This window comes from Mustela nigripes, chromosome 6 (assembly GCF_022355385.1).
Source record: "Mustela nigripes isolate SB6536 chromosome 6, MUSNIG.SB6536, whole genome shotgun sequence".
Lineage (NCBI taxonomy): Eukaryota > Metazoa > Chordata > Mammalia > Carnivora > Mustelidae > Mustela > Mustela nigripes.
This window is the reverse complement of record NC_081562.1, coordinates 443,774-459,283: the sequence shown is the minus strand read 5'-3', so window position 1 is coordinate 459,283 and position 15,510 is coordinate 443,774. Positions and strand designations below refer to the sequence as shown.

At 65.9% G+C, this 15,510-nt stretch overlaps 2 protein-coding genes across 8 annotated transcripts in view; both read right to left on the bottom strand.

The window, feature by feature from the left end:
• The window catches only part of MAPK12 (mitogen-activated protein kinase 12), a 9,367-nt gene extending 2,957 nt beyond the window's left edge, over positions 1–6,410 (bottom strand). For 2 of the 7 annotated variants that reach the window (XM_059401709.1, XM_059401708.1), the window contains exons 1-12: positions 6,062–6,410; positions 5,853–5,982; positions 4,656–4,772; positions 3,375–3,433; positions 2,446–2,557; positions 2,322–2,351; positions 2,052–2,099; positions 1,394–1,508; positions 1,061–1,132; positions 863–942; positions 704–782; positions 441–626 (exon numbers count right to left, since the gene is read on the bottom strand). In XM_059401709.1, the coding sequence (XP_059257692.1) occupies positions 441–626; positions 704–782; positions 863–942; positions 1,061–1,132; positions 1,394–1,508; positions 2,052–2,099; positions 2,322–2,351; positions 2,446–2,557; positions 3,375–3,433; positions 4,656–4,772; positions 5,853–5,982; positions 6,062–6,186 (1,153 nt within the window). In that variant the 5' untranslated portion in view covers positions 6,187–6,410. The remainder of the gene's footprint in view (positions 1–440; positions 627–703; positions 783–862; positions 943–1,060; positions 1,133–1,393; positions 1,509–2,051; positions 2,100–2,321; positions 2,352–2,445; positions 2,558–3,374; positions 3,434–4,655; positions 4,773–5,852; positions 5,983–6,061) is intronic. The other 5 variants (XM_059401710.1, XM_059401711.1, XM_059401714.1 and 2 more) reach the window with 5 other exon arrangements.
• Positions 6,411–8,332: 1,922 nt separating this feature from the next.
• On the bottom strand, positions 8,333–14,942 carry MAPK11 (mitogen-activated protein kinase 11). Its single transcript, XM_059401699.1, has 12 exons — positions 14,781–14,942; positions 12,339–12,468; positions 12,182–12,240; positions 11,983–12,094; positions 11,869–11,898; positions 11,735–11,782; positions 11,538–11,652; positions 11,111–11,182; positions 10,788–10,867; positions 10,228–10,306; positions 9,966–10,139; positions 8,333–9,638 (listed from the first exon to the last, which is right to left on the bottom strand). Exons 1-12 carry the CDS (start codon positions 14,894–14,896, stop codon positions 9,559–9,561), a joined length of 1,095 nt encoding a protein of 364 aa, XP_059257682.1. The 5' UTR covers positions 14,897–14,942; the 3' UTR covers positions 8,333–9,558.
• Positions 14,943–15,510: the final 568 nt, after the last annotated feature.

Sequence of the window (15,510 nt, the reverse complement as noted above, 5' to 3'; positions counted from 1 at the left end):
AGAGAGAGAGAGAGAGAGTGCAGAGACGAGGACAAGCTCAAGAGGGAACAGCGGAGTCTGGGGGACAAGAGGGTGCCGAGGGGCTCCAGAACAGCCCAGGTCTCTGGCCCGGACAGGGGAAGACGGCAGCACCGGGGCCGGGCCGCCGGGGCAGGGACAGCGTTAGGGCTCACAACTCCCCTGAGCGGGGAGCTGTCTCCAGTCTTCAGAATTCACCTCCTGCTCTTGTCAGTGCTGAACCTCCTGCCGGGGACATTGTCTCGTCCCTCATTCACCTTCAGCCAGAGGTCACCTTGGCAAGAAGCCCCAGTGCCCTCTGACCGTCTGTGTATCCCTCATATGACCGGCATCCCCAGGTAGGGGGACCCAAACCTGAGCCCTGGAGCCCGGCACTGGTTCTCAAGGTCCCTCCACGGGCCCTGCCCAGAGTCGCCACTCACGTTTCCAGTCGTCCAGCGTGTGATCCATATCATCAAAGGACTCGTCGTACTTCTGGGCCGTGGGCTCGTCCTCCGTGTCCTGTAGTGACTCGAAGTAGGGGTGGGTCAGCGCCTCGGCCGCAGTCACCCGCCGCTCTGCATCCAGCACCAGCATTTTCTCCAGAAGGTTCACGGCTACAGGGAGGGCTGCTCAGGGAGGGTCCCAGGCCGCGGTGCCCTAGTCCCTGACCCGACGCTCCCCCCCACCCCCGGTCCAGTCGTACCCAGAGGGCTTGCATTAGTCAGGATGGAGGCGAAATCCTTCTTCTCCAGCTCGGGGAGGCCCTTCATGTAGTTCTTCGCCTTTTCAGGAAGCAAAGGTAAGGGTCTGACCCCCAGACCCAGGCCCAGCCCCCGCAGCTCCCGTCCAGCTCCCAACTGACATCGGCACTCTGCAGCCTCTGAACAAACTCAGCAGGAGGCGTCCCGGTCACCTTCATGATCTCCTTCAGCTGGTCCAGGTCTGCGCCAAGGTCAGGAGCACAGAACAGGGCCGAGAGCAGCGCGCGCCCCCTCCGGGCCCGGGCAGCATGCCCAGCCCCCACCCAGGCCCTGCCCGCCCCCCGACAAGGGTAGGATACGGTCACTGCCCTTGAACAGCGTCTTCCCAGTGATCATCTCTGCCATGATGCAGCCCGCCGACCAGATGTCCACTGAGACAGAAGCCCCTGCGTCAGGGCTCTGGGGGCCAGGGAGGGCAGGGGCCCACACACGTCGAGGGGGGCGGGGCGGGGGAGAGACACGGACAAGGCGGCCGTGTCTAGCCTGTCGCGCCCTCTCCCGGCTCCCACCCCAGCTCAGCAGCCTTCCCGGGAGGAGCTGGCCCTGGACTTCCCATGAAGAACTGGAAGCCAGAGGGTGTGACCCAGGAGGCTGGTGTCAGGGCGGCTCTGCGTCTCTGGGCAGCTTCTCACCTGTCTGCGTGTAGCGCGTCCAATTCAAGATGACTTCAGGTGCCCGGTACCACCGGGTCACCACATACCCGGTCATCTCGCTGTCGGCCTGCCTCGCCAGGCCAAAGTCCAGGATCTACGGTCAGAATCGAGAAGGTGGGGCAGAGGGGCCCCAGGGAGTAGCCGGGTCAGCCTGTGATCCGGGAGAACTGGTCACACCGGGGCCTCCCGCCAGCCCTCCAGGACCTGAGGTCATGGCCACAGACTCCCCAAGCGTCCCCATGAGTCCCTCCCCATGGCCAGTGCCCGCAGCACCACTGACCTTGCCCTCCAGCACCTTCAGGAGCAGGTGTCCCAGCAGGTGTCCTGTCCCTGCTCCTCTACTCCCTGCCCACCCCAGGACCTGGCCAGCCTATTTGGAGAGGACCCTTGGCCCTACCCTGGCTCAGACATCGGGGACTGGGGCCACTTCCCTTCCTTCTCTATTTTTTTAGTATATGTGCTGCCGAAGCGAGCACCCCTTCCTTCTCTTCAATGAGGTACGGAGCATGCCCCATGCCCTCCAGTATCCAGTGCCATTGTGGCCTGGATGGCTGGGGTCTGAGCCCTCTGCCTGGCCCGAGGGCCAAGGGCAACAGGCAGATGCGTGGGTGGGGAGAGCCTCCCCCACGACACACACCTTCAGCTCACAGTCCTCGTTCACCGCCAGATTGCCGGGCTTCAGGTCCTGGGGGCAGGAGAGAGGTAGCCGCGCAGCCCCTCCCACGGGGGCATATGCAGAGAAGAGCCCCTGTTCCCTGCCTCTGGTCAGCCCCACTCAACAGCCCTTCCAAGAAGGGCACTGGTCCCTCACCCCCAACAGCTGTGCCCCCGCGATGGGGGCTCCAGGCAGCCAAGCCCCTCCCTCACCTGTAGGCCAGGGGGCCCTCCCACCGCCACAAGGACCTACCCTGTGGATGATGCCAGCAGCATGGATATACTACAGGGACAGAGACAGTGCGGCAGTCAGCTCCCGGAGACCCCAGAGCCACAGGCCGGCAGCCCCAGCCCGGCCGCACCCCGCACGCCCCCACCTTTAGCCCCTTCAGCATCTGGTAGACGAGGAACTGGATTCGGTCCTCACTCAGCTTCTCGTGCTTCATGAGCTTGCCCAGGTCAGTCCCCATGAACGGCATCACCAGGTAACTGAGGGATGGAGTGCGTGCAGATGCCTGGTGTCACACGCACTCCGCCCCTGGGGTCCCGGAGACGGCCCCACGGCACACGGGCTCCCCTTTCCACACGTGGGCAGCGCCCGCCTTTCCCAAGCCCAGCCACAGCTCTTCTGCCCGCCCTGCCCCACCCAGAACGGTTTCCTGCAGGGCCGCACGGAGGCCAGGATCCGGGCAGCACCAGGGATCACAGGCAAAAGAGCGGCCAGAGAAAGGGGGGCAGGGCCTGTGGGCAGGGGTGGGGACAGCAGGGCACATGGGTCAGAGGAGCACACCGGACAGGTGGCAGGAGAGGGCCGCAGAGGACAGACATTAAGCACCTCGCCAGGACAGGGGCCTGTGCAGGTCCTTGACCTCTGCAAGGTCAGACGGTGAGGCGCTGTCCTCAGCCCTTCCCCAGCTCAGCCTCTGGCTCTGGGCCCACCGCAGTATGAAAGCAGGGACAGCAGCCACAGGCAGGCCAACTGCTGCCCCTCCCCTGCCTGCCAGCAAAGGGCCGCAGCTCTCCACACAGGCCACACAGAGTGCCAGGGTCCGAGAGCACGGGACCTGCCGACTAACAGATGGGTCCCACACTCGCACCTCCGGCTCTGGCGGGGGCCAGTGCCCAGGGCGGTGGGCCCCCAGTGTGGTGGGAGGAGGCCCAGGATCCACCCAGCCGTGCCACCGCCATGGGTCCTGGGTTCGGGACCCCCCACCCGGGCTGCGGGGAGGCCCGCACGCCAACACAGAACCTGAGTCAGCACCCAACACTCCACTGCCCGGCACAGCCTGCCCAAGACCACACTCACAAGTCTGTGAAATCATCCAGGGTTTCATCAGGAGTGAACACATCCAGCAGCCCGATGACCTGGGGAGGAACCCAGAGGACTGTGTGGAATGGGGGCTTGGCGGCGGGCACGGCGGCTCGGGTACACCCCCAGAGCGGGCACTGCACTCAGGGCAGAAAAGCCCCCCACAGCCATCCCCGTCTCCTCCCAATGTCTGCAGGGCCTGGCTCCGTCTGCTGGCGGGCAGCCCAGCCCTGGCACACAAGCCCCTAGACACAGCTATTTTTGAACGGTGACCACAGGGTTCCCCTGGGGGAGGGGCAGCTCCCATGGCCCTTCCTCCTCCTCTTCTTAGCTCCCAGGAAGACCCAAGACCAAGGGGGACAGCCTCCCGAGGGAAGGCCGACAACCAGCAGGTCCATCAGGGGGCCTCACCCCTGCTGGAGAGCCCCAGGCAGGCTGGCAGCAGAGCCCGCCCTGCCGACCCCTGGGAGGCCTATACAGCAGAGTGGCCAGGTGGAAGTGCCAGCGGGGGGACACCTGGCAGAGGCCGTGTGAACGACGGCCGAGGCGGAAGGGAGAACACTTCGAGTGTTTGAGGAACACAGGGAGAAAGGCCAGGTGGCCGAGGCCCAAGCCAGGGAGTAGCCAAGGAGAGGCCAGAGGGAGCCCGAGCAGGCCCGTGCGTGCCAGGTGAAGGTCTGGCTTGGACCCCAAGAGCTTCTGAGCAAGGGTTTAAACAAGTGTGTCCAGTGCTTGCTGTGTGGGGACAGATAGGAGGGAGGCAAGAGTGGACACAGGTGGAGGGACACTGAGGTGTGCTCTGCGGCCAGCAGGGCTGGAGTCATGGGCACAGGGGAGGAGAGAACACAGAGGGATGTTCACTGAGGGGCCTGGAAGCCAGGGAAGCCTGGGGAACCGGGACAGTGTCTTGACAAGAAGAGGTTAGAAGACAGGGTTGCCAAGGGTGAGGGGGATCTGTTAGGTTGCTAGAGACTTCTGTGCCTCTGCAGTGTGGCTTCTGGCCTTAAGTAGGGGAAGGGCGGAAGGGCAGCCCCTGCCATGGCGCGCAGCCTCTCACAGCCTCAGTGTTCACCTAAGAAAGCAAGGTGCTGACTGGCAGAGCCTCCCAGCTGTGTGCAGGGCCCGCGGAGGCAGTGGCTCCTGTGCTGGTGGGTCAGGATGGCACAGAGGAGGGGGCTGGGCCGTGGGTGAGCAGTGTCTGAAGAGAAAGCCCTGAGACCTCAGGGGATGGGCAGGGTGGGGAGTGGGAGTGGGGGTGGTTGGGGAGGAGGAGGAAACCTTGAGGGGGCGGACTCTGTCTCCATGGGAACCAGGGGCACGACTGGGTGTAACCACCACGTGGTGAGGTCGGTGCTGGGCTGGTGTCCACCGTGAGTGGGTTTCACTGGGGAAAGGCTAAGGACAGAGAAGAAAAGTCTGATGGAACGAAGGACCCACTCAAGGGGTTAAGAGGGTTAGGGTCAGCCAAGAACCGAGGGAACAAGTTTCCTGGCAGACATGGGACTCATGTTCCCCGATGGAGGCTGGCAGATCTGATGGTCCAGGAGGGCCTAGACCACCTGTCTAGAGCATGATCAGCCCAGGGTCTGGGTACCCAAACCACCAGCCCTGAGAGGGGGCCCAAACTAGGGGTGTGGCAGGAATGATGTATGTGGGAGACGCAGAGTGCAGGGCTGTAGGAGGAACTTGGAGAACAGCAGTTCTCCCAGGAGGAGGGAGGGCTTTCAGAAGCCAGCAGGGGCAGCCGCACGTGGTGTCCTATGGGCAGGTCCCGAAAAAAGGGAGACCCTTCCCTGGTAGGGCCCCAGATCCGCCATCCCTCCCCCCATGGAAGAAGTCGTTGGGGGCGGGGGGGGGGGGGGGCACTCTTCTTAGTGCTGTCCACACAGCTCCCTCAACCCCTGCTCGGGAGACTGCAAGGCTCTGAGGTGCCCCTGCCAGGATGCCGGCTCCTGCTCTGTGTCCAGCTCTGCGGGGGACTGGAGCAGACTGCTCAGGGCAGGGTCTGGAGAAGGGGGCCTGGGCTGCGGCCCGTGCGATGCCCAGCAGGAGGGAAGAGGCTGAGCGTCCCTTGCAGAACAACCGCTGGTCGCCTGTGCGCGTCCTCTCTCACCTCTAGGCTCCTGGCTGGAGGCAGGGTTGGGGTGAGACGCTGAGGGTGCCCTTGGCCTGGGCCGGGGCCGTGACCCGACTAGGGCCTGGGTGAAGAGGCAGATGTGGCCCCAGGAGGAAGCCAAGGAGCTCAGCCCTTCGCGGGCACCGGCTTCGCAGGGAGGCCTGGCCCCAGGGAAGCAGCGGCTCTCAGGGCTCACCACGTGGAGCCCCCCCAATTCCGGGGTACAACGGCCTGGCCCCCCAGTCTCCAGACAGCGCACGGGCGGGGCCGCCGAGGGGGGCAGGGTCCGCGGGCGGGGAGGGAGCGGAGCAGCCGGGGCGGGCGCTGGCGGGGTTGGGGGGGCCCCAGGCGCGACTCACGTTCTCGTGGCGCATGTGCTTGAGGAGACGCAGCTCGCGATAGGCGCGCTTGGCGTACAGCTCCGACTGGAAGGGCCGGTACAGCTTCTTGATGGCCACCTTGGCGCCAGTGCGGCTGTCCACGGCCGAGCTGCGGGGCGCGCGGGTCAGCGGGAGGCCCGCGCGCCCCCGGACCCCGCGCGCCCCCGCCCCGCCCGGCTCGCGCTCACCACACCGCGCCGTAGGCGCCCGAGCCCACGGGCTGCAGGTCCTGGTACACGGCGCGCACCTCCCAGGCCGTCTTGGTCACCTCCTGGCGGTAGAAGCCCCTGCGGGCGGGCGGCGGCGAGCTCATGGCCGGCCCGGGCGCCGCCCCCGCCACCGACCCCGTGGGCGCTGCGCCGCGAGGACCGGGCGCCCGGGATCAGCCGGGGCCACCGCGTGGGCAAAGCCTGCTCCGCGCCGTCGCCCGGCCGCCGCTGGGGCCCTCCGGCCTCCGGCTCTCTCCGTCCTGGGGCCGCCCTCCAGGGAGTCGGGAGCCGCCGACCCCGGCCCGACCCCAGCCCCGGCCCGGGGAGCGCGCGGCCCCTCCCCCGCCTGCGGACCAACCGGCCCCCGGGCGGCGCGCACGTGACGCCCCCGCCCGCCCTCCGGCTCCCCGCGGAAACCTGAGGCGCCCGCCGCGGGCGGGGAAGGGGGGGGCTGGAGGAGGGGCGGAGCGGGGGAGGGGAGCGCCGCCGGGGCCGCGCCGGGCCGGACCGCACTGCAGACCCCGGCCGCCTCTTCACCCGGGCCGGGCCGGACTCCCCGGGGCCGGGTTGGGGGTGTCTTAGCACCAGTCCCGTGGGGCTCCGGCTCCCCCTTAGTAGCCACGCGCCCGGGGAGCTGGGCCCATCCTGGGCAGTCCGGACCTTAGCACTTCTATTCCCAGCTGCAAGTCACCGTCCGCCTCCCTCACCAGCTCCACCCCATCAACCCGGGCCCCCACCCCGGAGTGCCCGGAGCTGAATGCTGTGACCCCCAGGCCGACCGCCCACCCCCCAGGCCGCCCCCTTCCCCTGGGGCGGATCCATCCACATCCCAGTGTGGGGTCCCCCACCACCCAACGCCTGCATCCCCCTTTCCCTGTGGAGGAGCTGGGCCTCCTCCGTGTGACCACCACCGACCCCAGGCCTCCCAACCCCAGGAGCCAGAGAAGCTGGTCCTGTAGGTCTCCCCTGGGCCCTGGTGCACACCCAGCTCCCTTCTCTGCACCCACCTGGCAGGTGGGAAGCTGCTCCGAGTCTGTGGGGGTCCCTTCCTGTTCTGCCTCCTTCCCAGCTTTCTCCTCATTTGTCCTAAGTCTGGCCTGAGCCTCTCCTCTCTCTGCAGAAAGTCACCGCTGACCCCAGGGGTGAAGGAGAGCCCGGCTTGGGCCTTTAGTGCCCCCTTACCCCTCGGTGGGGCCATCGGTGGGGCCATCGGCAGCCTCCTTCCAGAGGTCTGGCCCCACCCTGCACCAGATGCTCTTGGAAGACAGAGACCCCTCCCTGCGGGACCTCCCCCAGCTCCATGAGGCAGGTCGGAGACAGAGTGGGGTAACAGGATTTGCAGGGCCCCCCCGCCCCTCCTCTGTGCCCTTCTGGCCCCAGACACCATGAATCAGCAGCTCAGAGCCGGCCAGGGCTGCGGGCTGGTCTTCCGCAGCACCCAGCAGCTGGAGACCAGTCAGAGCGGCCAGTCGCCGGAGTCACAACCACCTGTGCCCTTCATGCCCTGGGTTGCCTCCTCCAGGAAGCCCCTAGCTGGCTCACTTACTTATGGTGGGGCCCAGGGGTCTGGCAGGTTTCCCTACGCAGGGCATGTCCCAGCTCTGCTCCCATTCCCCAGGACCTGAGGCCCCGTAGCTACACTGACCAGCCCATGGTGGGGCTCCCAGAAGATCCCAAGGCCCAGGGCAAGGGCACAGATGCCCCATCCAAGGGAAGTTCTGCCCCATCCCTGTTGAGGCCAGTGCTCTTCCTCCCGAGCCGTGGTGAGCAGCAGGAGCTCGGTGGACATCCCGAGGGCTGGAGTGGCCCTCTCACCCCTTAAACAGGAACGAAAGGAAAGCTACTTTCCCCATTTTACCCAGCTCCAGGGCAGGACAAGCCTTTGCTCCCAGGGAGCCCTGGTTGTCCACCAGCAGCTTTCCTGACCACTGAGCGAAGGGGCAGAGCTGCAACCAGACCAGAAGCCGAGCATGCCCAGTGACTCCGCCCCCCCACCCCCCCAGGGCAGTGGGCTGATCTGTGGATTGCCTCAAGCCCTGTCCTGGATCAGAGCCTATCAGCCTGGACCCAGAACTCACCCTGTCCCGCCCCCCATGGCCCTCGGCTCTCTGGGAGCAGGGAGGGTGCTGGACTGAATATGGCTGCTTGTCCGACTGGCGACTAGTGGGGTCAGAGCGGCTGGGAATGTGAGGCGTGGATCCAGCTCCCACCTCCCCGCTCCAGGCAGCAGGGCCTCGGACACAAGCTGAGTGGGAGAGAACCCCCTTTATTGTGAAACCCCACTGCAGGCACTTGACATTGAGACCTCTGCAAGGTGGGGGGGGGTCACCACCTGACACACGGGACACCACCTCCTCAAAGAGAAGCCCCTCGCTGGGGAACCCACACCCCCAACATCTTGAACAGGGTCAGGTCCACAGGTTACTGGACCAGCTCCATTCTGGAAGAAGGGAGGCAAGCGGACCCACAGGGCAGAACAGTCCAGGGCTCAGCTGCAGGGCCGGAGGAGGGCAGAGGTAGAGCGAGAGCAGGCAGAGGCTTCTTCATCAGCTCCTGACCAAGGTCAGGGTCTGAGTCCAAGGGCACACTGGGGTGTTCCCCCCCCACCGCCAGCATCAAGCTTGGAGCCCCCTGTACCAACCACCTCTTCACGTCTGCTGCAGCCCCCGCACTCCAGGAGAAAGCCCTGGCTTTTGTTCCCTGGTTTCCCTTGTCCACCAGAGCCCCTGGCATGGCACACCCAGGATCTCAGCGGCAGCGCCCCAGCCCACCCCCAATCAGGAACCGAGGGAAGCGAAGTAACAGCAGAGGCACCTCACTTCAGGCTTCCAGCTGCTCATGGCGGCTGGCTCTCAGGCCTCCCCAGATTCACACGCGCCTTGACATGTCAGTACCGGGAGCACGCATTAGTATGCATATGCCACGTATGGCCCAGGGGAACACGGGGCTCCAGCATGGTGGTCTCATCGGATACGTGGTGACGGTCTCAGCTTTCAGCTCTTCAGGGTCTCAGCACTTCCCAGGACAGCCGCCCCTTCCGGGTTGAGAGGCTCTGACAACCAAGACCCTCCCTTCAGTCTCCAGAGGGCCTGGCCCCAGGGCACCATGCCCTCCAGAGACAACCCTCTGGGACCTGGGACCGAGGAGGTCTGGAGACAGACATACTCCCCAGGGGAACCCCAAGGCATCCAGATGAGGTCCTACGGGAGACCCAGGTTGTTGGGAGAAGGCAGAGGACTGAGGAAGTCCAGGGTGCTCTGTCTGGACTCCTGCACTCGCGGCTTGCACCCATGCACACTCTTGTGCGTTCACATGCGTATACAGACTGCCCACGAGGGCAGCGTGCAGGCGAGGGAGCCCCAGCTAGGCTCAGGGTGCTGGCCACAGTGGTGCTGGGAGGCGGCCCTCGTGGGAATCCAGCCGGCATGCTCCTTCCTGCCCGTCCGCCAGTCCCAAGGGCCAGTAGGCACGTGTCCTCACTGCTCAATCTCCAGGCTGCCAGGAGACTGCGGTGGCTCTGCGGGCTTGAAGCTGAGAACTTCCTGGTAGGTGAGCTCTAGAGAGTGAAGGGAAAGGCCGTCACTGGCTCACAGCCCCCACCTGACTGTCCGGTGCTGGCTGCCCAGACCGGGCCCACCATCCTGAGGGCAGTCTCAGCCCCGGGGGGCTTCCTTCTAGAGCCGGCGCTGTGCTGCCCCAAGCCTCTGCTGGACCCAGCCCAGCCCCAGGAGCACGGGCAGTGTGGGAACCACTCTGGGGAGGAGTGGGATGCTTCCAGCAGGAAACAGGCAACTCCTAGCCTACCGGGGAATGAAGCCAGTGTCAGGCCCCTGGGCTCCACTTCTCCCCTCCCCGCCCAACCCCTGGCCCTGGCCCATCTCACCCTTCCACTCCTCCACGGTGCGCTCCTTGGCCTCAACGCTCTCGTCGTAGGGCTCGGCCTCAGGTTCATCATCGGGGTCATGGTACTGGCTGAAGTAGGCATGGGCCAGGGCCTCCGCCGCACTGACTCTCTGGTCGCTGTCCAGCACCAGCATCCTTCCCAGGAGGTCCACAGCTATGGAGCGGTCCGTAGGGAGGGGGTGGTCAGCCGTGCAGGTAGTGCCAGACGGGGAGCCCAGCCCAGCCCCGGAGCCCGTCCTCACCCAGGGGGTTGGCCCCATGGAAGATGCTCCTGAGGTCCTTCTGAGGCATGGGGGGCAGGGACTGGATGTAGGTCCGGGCCTGGGGGCACACAGGAAGGGCCTGAGGGGGCCGGCTCATGCACCGGCCCCCCTCCTGCCCAAAGCCAGGCAAGGACTTGCTGAGACAAGACCTACCCGCTCTGACAGGCCTGGATCAGAGCCCGCACACACCATAGGGCCCCTGCCACCACGGATGCGGCGGCTCCCGCGGCTTACCTGGCTCCCGATGCCCGGGGCACCCCCTGTCCTTGGCAAAGGCGATGTCTGTCTGTCAGTGCTAAGACTGTACCCTCACTGTCCCACCGTCTGTCAGTGCTGAGGGTGTACCCTCACTGTCCTCGTGCCGGGAACGCCTTCCCTGTTCACCTGTTTCTCCCTGAAGGGCTCAGGTACCTGCCTTGGGCTCTAGTCCACCGTGACCCAGGTCTCCCGCATGGTTCCCAGTCTCTTCCCACAGAGCCCCTTCCTCTGGAGTGCCCAGGAGCTGGGTCAGCAGAGAGAGCGGGCAGCGAGCGACTCACGTGTTCTGAGGAAATCTTTGCTAGAACCTCAGGGCTGGGTGTGCCCACCACTTCCATGATTCGCTTCAGCTGGTCGATGTCTGTCCGGCTGAGGAAATGCCCACTGGCCAGGAATAGACCCTTCCCAGGCCCCCAGATCCCAGACCTGGGGGCGCTACCCAAAACCTGCTCTCCTACAGCTGGAGTCAGTGAGCCCAAGGGGGCCCCGCATGGGGCAGAGAAGGCAAGGCCGGCCAGAAAGGGCCAGTGCCCACCTCCCCTGCGCCCCACCCAGCACAGGGGGCTCCTGGCTCACCCTCCTCCCACACCTGGGCCAAGGATACAGTCACTTCCTGGGAAGAGGGCCTTTCCCTGGAGCAGCTCAGCCATGATGCAGCCCACAGACCAGATGTCCACTGTTGGGGAAGGAGGCTCCATCAGTCCACCCTCCCCAAGGGCCCTTCCGAGAATCAGGGTGCTGCCCAGACTGTGCACAGTGGGCTCTCTGTTGCACCCAGGCCCCCAGACAGCAGACCCCTTACTCCTCTAAGTACAACGCTGGGAAGGGGGAACAGTTAGCCCAGGACCCATGGTGCTTGGACCCTCTGCGGTCCATTTTTGAATGCTTGCCCTCCAAGACTGGACACACACCACCCCAGGGGCCTGGGCTCCTGGCCCTGTACCCGCCGCCCTCAGTCCCCAGGCCCTGGTGTGATTACTGCAGCCCACCCTGGCCCCACCCCGCACACCTGCCCGGCTGGCAGATGTCACCTGTCTGGTTGTAGTGCATCCAGTTCAGCATGATCTCGGGGGCCCGGTACCAGCGAGTGGCCACGTAGCCGGTCATCTCTTCATCAGCCTGGCGGGCTAGCCCGAAGTCCAGGATCTAGAGCGACCAGCAGGCTTGTGAGCACCTCCCCGGACGACCCCTCCGCAGCCCGGCAGGCCCTCACCTGCAGGCGGCTCACCCGCAGCTCACAGTCCTCGTTGACCGCCACGTTGCTGGGCTTCAGGTCCTGCGGGGCAGGCGGGCGTGAGCGCAGGAGGAGCCCCTGCGCAGGCCCTGCGGAAGCCCCGACCCGCACCCTTCGGCCACACCTACCCGGTGGATGATCCCCGCTGAGTGGATGTACTGCGAGAGGGAGAGGGGGATGCGGTGGCAGGGTCAGGCTCTGACCGCCGCCCCGCGCCCCGTGCCCGCCCCTGCGGCGCCCACCTTCAGCCCGCGCAGCAGCTGATAAACCAGGAACTGGACGTGCTCGTCGCTCAGCGCCTGGCACTTGACGATGTTGTTCAGGTCGGCGCCCATCAGGGTGGTCACCAGGTACCTGGGAGGGGGGGGGGTCAGCACCGAGAGGCCGCCTCTCCCCCCACCCCCAACGCGCTTCCCTGTGGCCCCGCCGGCGACCGCTCACACTTCGCTGAAGTCCTCAATGGAGGTGGCCGGCGTGAACACGTCCAGCAGCCCGATGACCTGCGTGGGGCCGGGAGTTAGGCCTGGACGCCCCCTGCGTGCTGCGCGCCCCGGGAGGCCCGGCCGCCCGGCGGACCCGCCCCGCGAGCCCCGCTCACGTTCTCGTGCTTCAGGTGCTTGAGCAGCCGCAGCTCGCGGTACGTTCTCCGCGCGTGGATCAGCGACTGGAAGGGTCGCGACAGCTTCTTCACCGCCACCTTCTGCCGCAGCCGCGCGTCGTAGGCCGAGCTGCAACGGGGGGAGTGAGGCGGCGCGGGGGGGCCCCGGCGGCGCGCCCCGCACCCCGCCCCTGCTCCCGCGGGGCTCTTCTTCCCGCCCCCGCGCTTGCTCAGACGGCCGCTGGGGGGTGGGACACGGCGACACCGGCACCCAGGAAGCCTCTCCTCTGTGCCTCTTTGGGGCCTTCTCCTTCTTCAAGGGGCAGCCCACCCTCCCACGCACAGGGGCCGGGCCTGCGCCACCAGGGAGTCCTAACCTGGATCTTCTTCCCCAACTCGGCATGGGGCTGAGGGAGAATCTCCACCAACCAGGTCAGGAAAACAGCCATTGCTAAACCAGCCCCAAACAGCCCTCTGGCTCCCCTATCGGCTCATAGCTCCAGGAGGGCCCCCCCCACCCCGCAGGGTTCCAGAGCCACCTTCAAAGCCCCTGGGTGCCCAACACCTCTGAAGAGACAAAATACGGAGGAAAAACTGGCCAAAGGTGTTTACCGCGTTATTATTTTTAAGAGTGACAAACTGGACAATATGCAAGGTCTGGGCCCACGAACATTCCCCTTGGTGCACCCCATTCCCCAGAGGTCCCGATGCCCACGCATCTGCTCTTCACAGGAGACACAAGGCCCACAGGCATCAGCTTCAAATGCAAAGGCTGCCCCCCCACCCCGGAGTCCCACTGGCCCAACACTGGAGCCCTGCGAAGAGCCATCCATGCCTTCACACAGACTGCTTCCTCTCCTTCCTCCCTCTCCCTTTACCTCCACTCTCTAGAATGCCGCTTCCCCAGCAACAAGTGGGGTCCACGCGGCCCTGGGAGCAGTTTCTGCAGCACGGGATGCCCAGGGGCCCAGGTGGCAGTGCAGGAAAGCTAGCTAGGTGCCTGGGGCATCCACGCCCCCCCCCCATCCCCACAGTGGCCTGTGGGGAAAGGTCTGTCACTTCTGGGGAGGCAGGTAGGGGAATGTCCACTCATGCGGGCAGCGGATCCTTTTGCCCAGTTGTCGGCACAATCAAGTGACAGGAATCTGGCACTGGGGCACCATCTTCATCAGGAGAACACAGGAGCCCAGGAGAGGGCAATCACCTGCACTGGTCCCCATCAACTAAGTGCAGTGGGGGGCCCAGGCCTCCTTTGGGGAGATTGATACTCTCTAGGAGCTCCCAGAAGGTGATTCTAGACCCAAGGTGATTCCAGCAAGGACTCTATATTCCCCAGGGACCACTCATTTATTATCCTGACCCTCTTCCCACCCTTGAGGTCTTGGAGATGGAGACAGAGACCTGAGGCCAGGACGGAGGAGATGGCCAGCCCGACGATTCTGACAAGCGGGCCAATGACAAGAGATGGGGGGTGGGCAGAAACCCTTGGTCCAGGCTCCAGCACTGGACCTCTGGGGGCTTCAGGAAGTCCCAGTCTTAACTTCTGTCAGAGCCAGGAGCAATGCCCCATCCCCTAGGGGCTCTGGCCTCCCCACCTCCAAGACTCCCTCAGAGGACAGCAGCCACCTGGCTCAGGCCTCTGTAATGACCCCAGTGGGTTTGGGGGGACACCGCTCAACACCCACATCCGCACTCAGCCCATCAGTATGGCACCTGCAACCAACTTCCTACAACCACCCTACCCTAGACCCTCCCCAAACCCACACGGGCCTCACCCAAATCCTGACCCTCTCTCCCATTCCAGACTATGCTCTGTCTGAGCCTCAGAGCCCAACTGTGGGGCTGTGGTCTGAGCTATCTTGGTTAGGGCAAAAAAATGGGCTGGGGTCTAGACCACCACAAGTATTGCAGGGGGATGGTAGGCATCTCTGCTCAGGCCTAAGCCCTGGCCAGAGTCTGAGACCCTTTGGAAAACAGGGGAGGGGCAGGACCCGCCATGGAGCTTGATCCTACCCTCCCCCAAGTTAGGCTTTTCCTTTGGCAAACAAAACTACCCACCGTAGTACCTGGGCATCTGCCGGACCCCAGGGATGCCAGACCTTTGACGGAGGGAATGGGGGGGGGGCAACCTAGACGCATGCTTGCACATTTAGGGGCGCATGAGACCCGCCCTTTCGCCGACTGTGACGCCGCAGGATTTGGGCCTGGTGGGGGATGCTCCGGCTGGGACAGGACGGAGGAACGACCCCTCTCCCCAAACCCGAATGGCGCCCGGTGGGAAAGTTTCCTTCACGCCCCCACCCCCCATTCATTGCAGCGATCCGTGAGAGGCCCGGGGGCGTAGGTAGGGCGAGGCCCCTCCCGCCGGCACCTCGCGGAGGGAGGGGAGGGGGCGCGCGCTCAGTCCCGCCCGCACCTCCCCGCTCTCGCCGCCGCCCCTACCAGACCGAGCCGTAGGCGCCGGAGCCCACGGGGCGCAACCCCTGCAGCCGCTGCGGCACCTCCCACACGGTCTTGTTCAGCTCCAGCCGGTAGAAGCCTGCGCGCGGGCCCGACATGTCCGAAGCGGCCGCCGCTCGGCCCGCGCCCCGCCCCGCGCCCCCGCCCCCGCCCCGCGCGGGAGCCGGAGCGGAGAGGACGGAGGGCGGCGGGAGGAGGCGGCGGCGGGCGGCGGCGCGGGGCGGGGCCGGGGGGCTGGTGGTGGGTGGTGCGCGGGGACAGACGCGCGGCTTCCTGCCCCTGCCTGGCGGCGGCCGGGCGGAAACCAGCCCTTCGGTCCCCTCCTGGGCTCGTCCGGGGCCGCTGCGCCCGCGCTGGGGGAGGGACGGCCGGCGTCCAGCTCGCCGCCCCGCCCGCCTCTACCTCCTGGGGCCCGCACTTCCCCAAGTATCCGCCCGCAATCTGTGCTCGGCCGGGCACCGCCCCATCCAGGACGCCACCGCCTCTCACCAGCCTCTGCTCCCCGCACCCAACCCTGCCAGCACCCGAGCCTGCACCTCCGGTGCACGCACCCCTCCTCTCCCACCCCCTGCTCCGGGCCCTGCGCGAGACTCCCCACCAGGCTGCTCCCTCTGAAATGAAGGCGAACCCTCCAAATCGAAGAAGCCAGGGCAGAGATTTCTTTCATCACCACAGAGAAACTGGACACTTGGTCAGATAGGCCTCCCTGTGG

Coding starts and splice junctions, on each gene's coding strand:
- MAPK11 (XM_059401699.1), bottom strand. CDS start 14,896: ATGTCGGGCCCGCGCGCAGGCTTCTACCGGCTGGAGCTGAACAAGACC. Junction 12,095..12,181: donor ATTGAGGACTTCAGCGAAGT/GTGAGCGGTCGC, acceptor CCCCCCTCCCAG/GTACCTGGTGACCACCCTGA. Junction 11,653..11,734: donor ACGAGGACTGTGAGCTGCGG/GTGAGCCGCCTG, acceptor TGGTCGCTCTAG/ATCCTGGACTTCGGGCTAGC.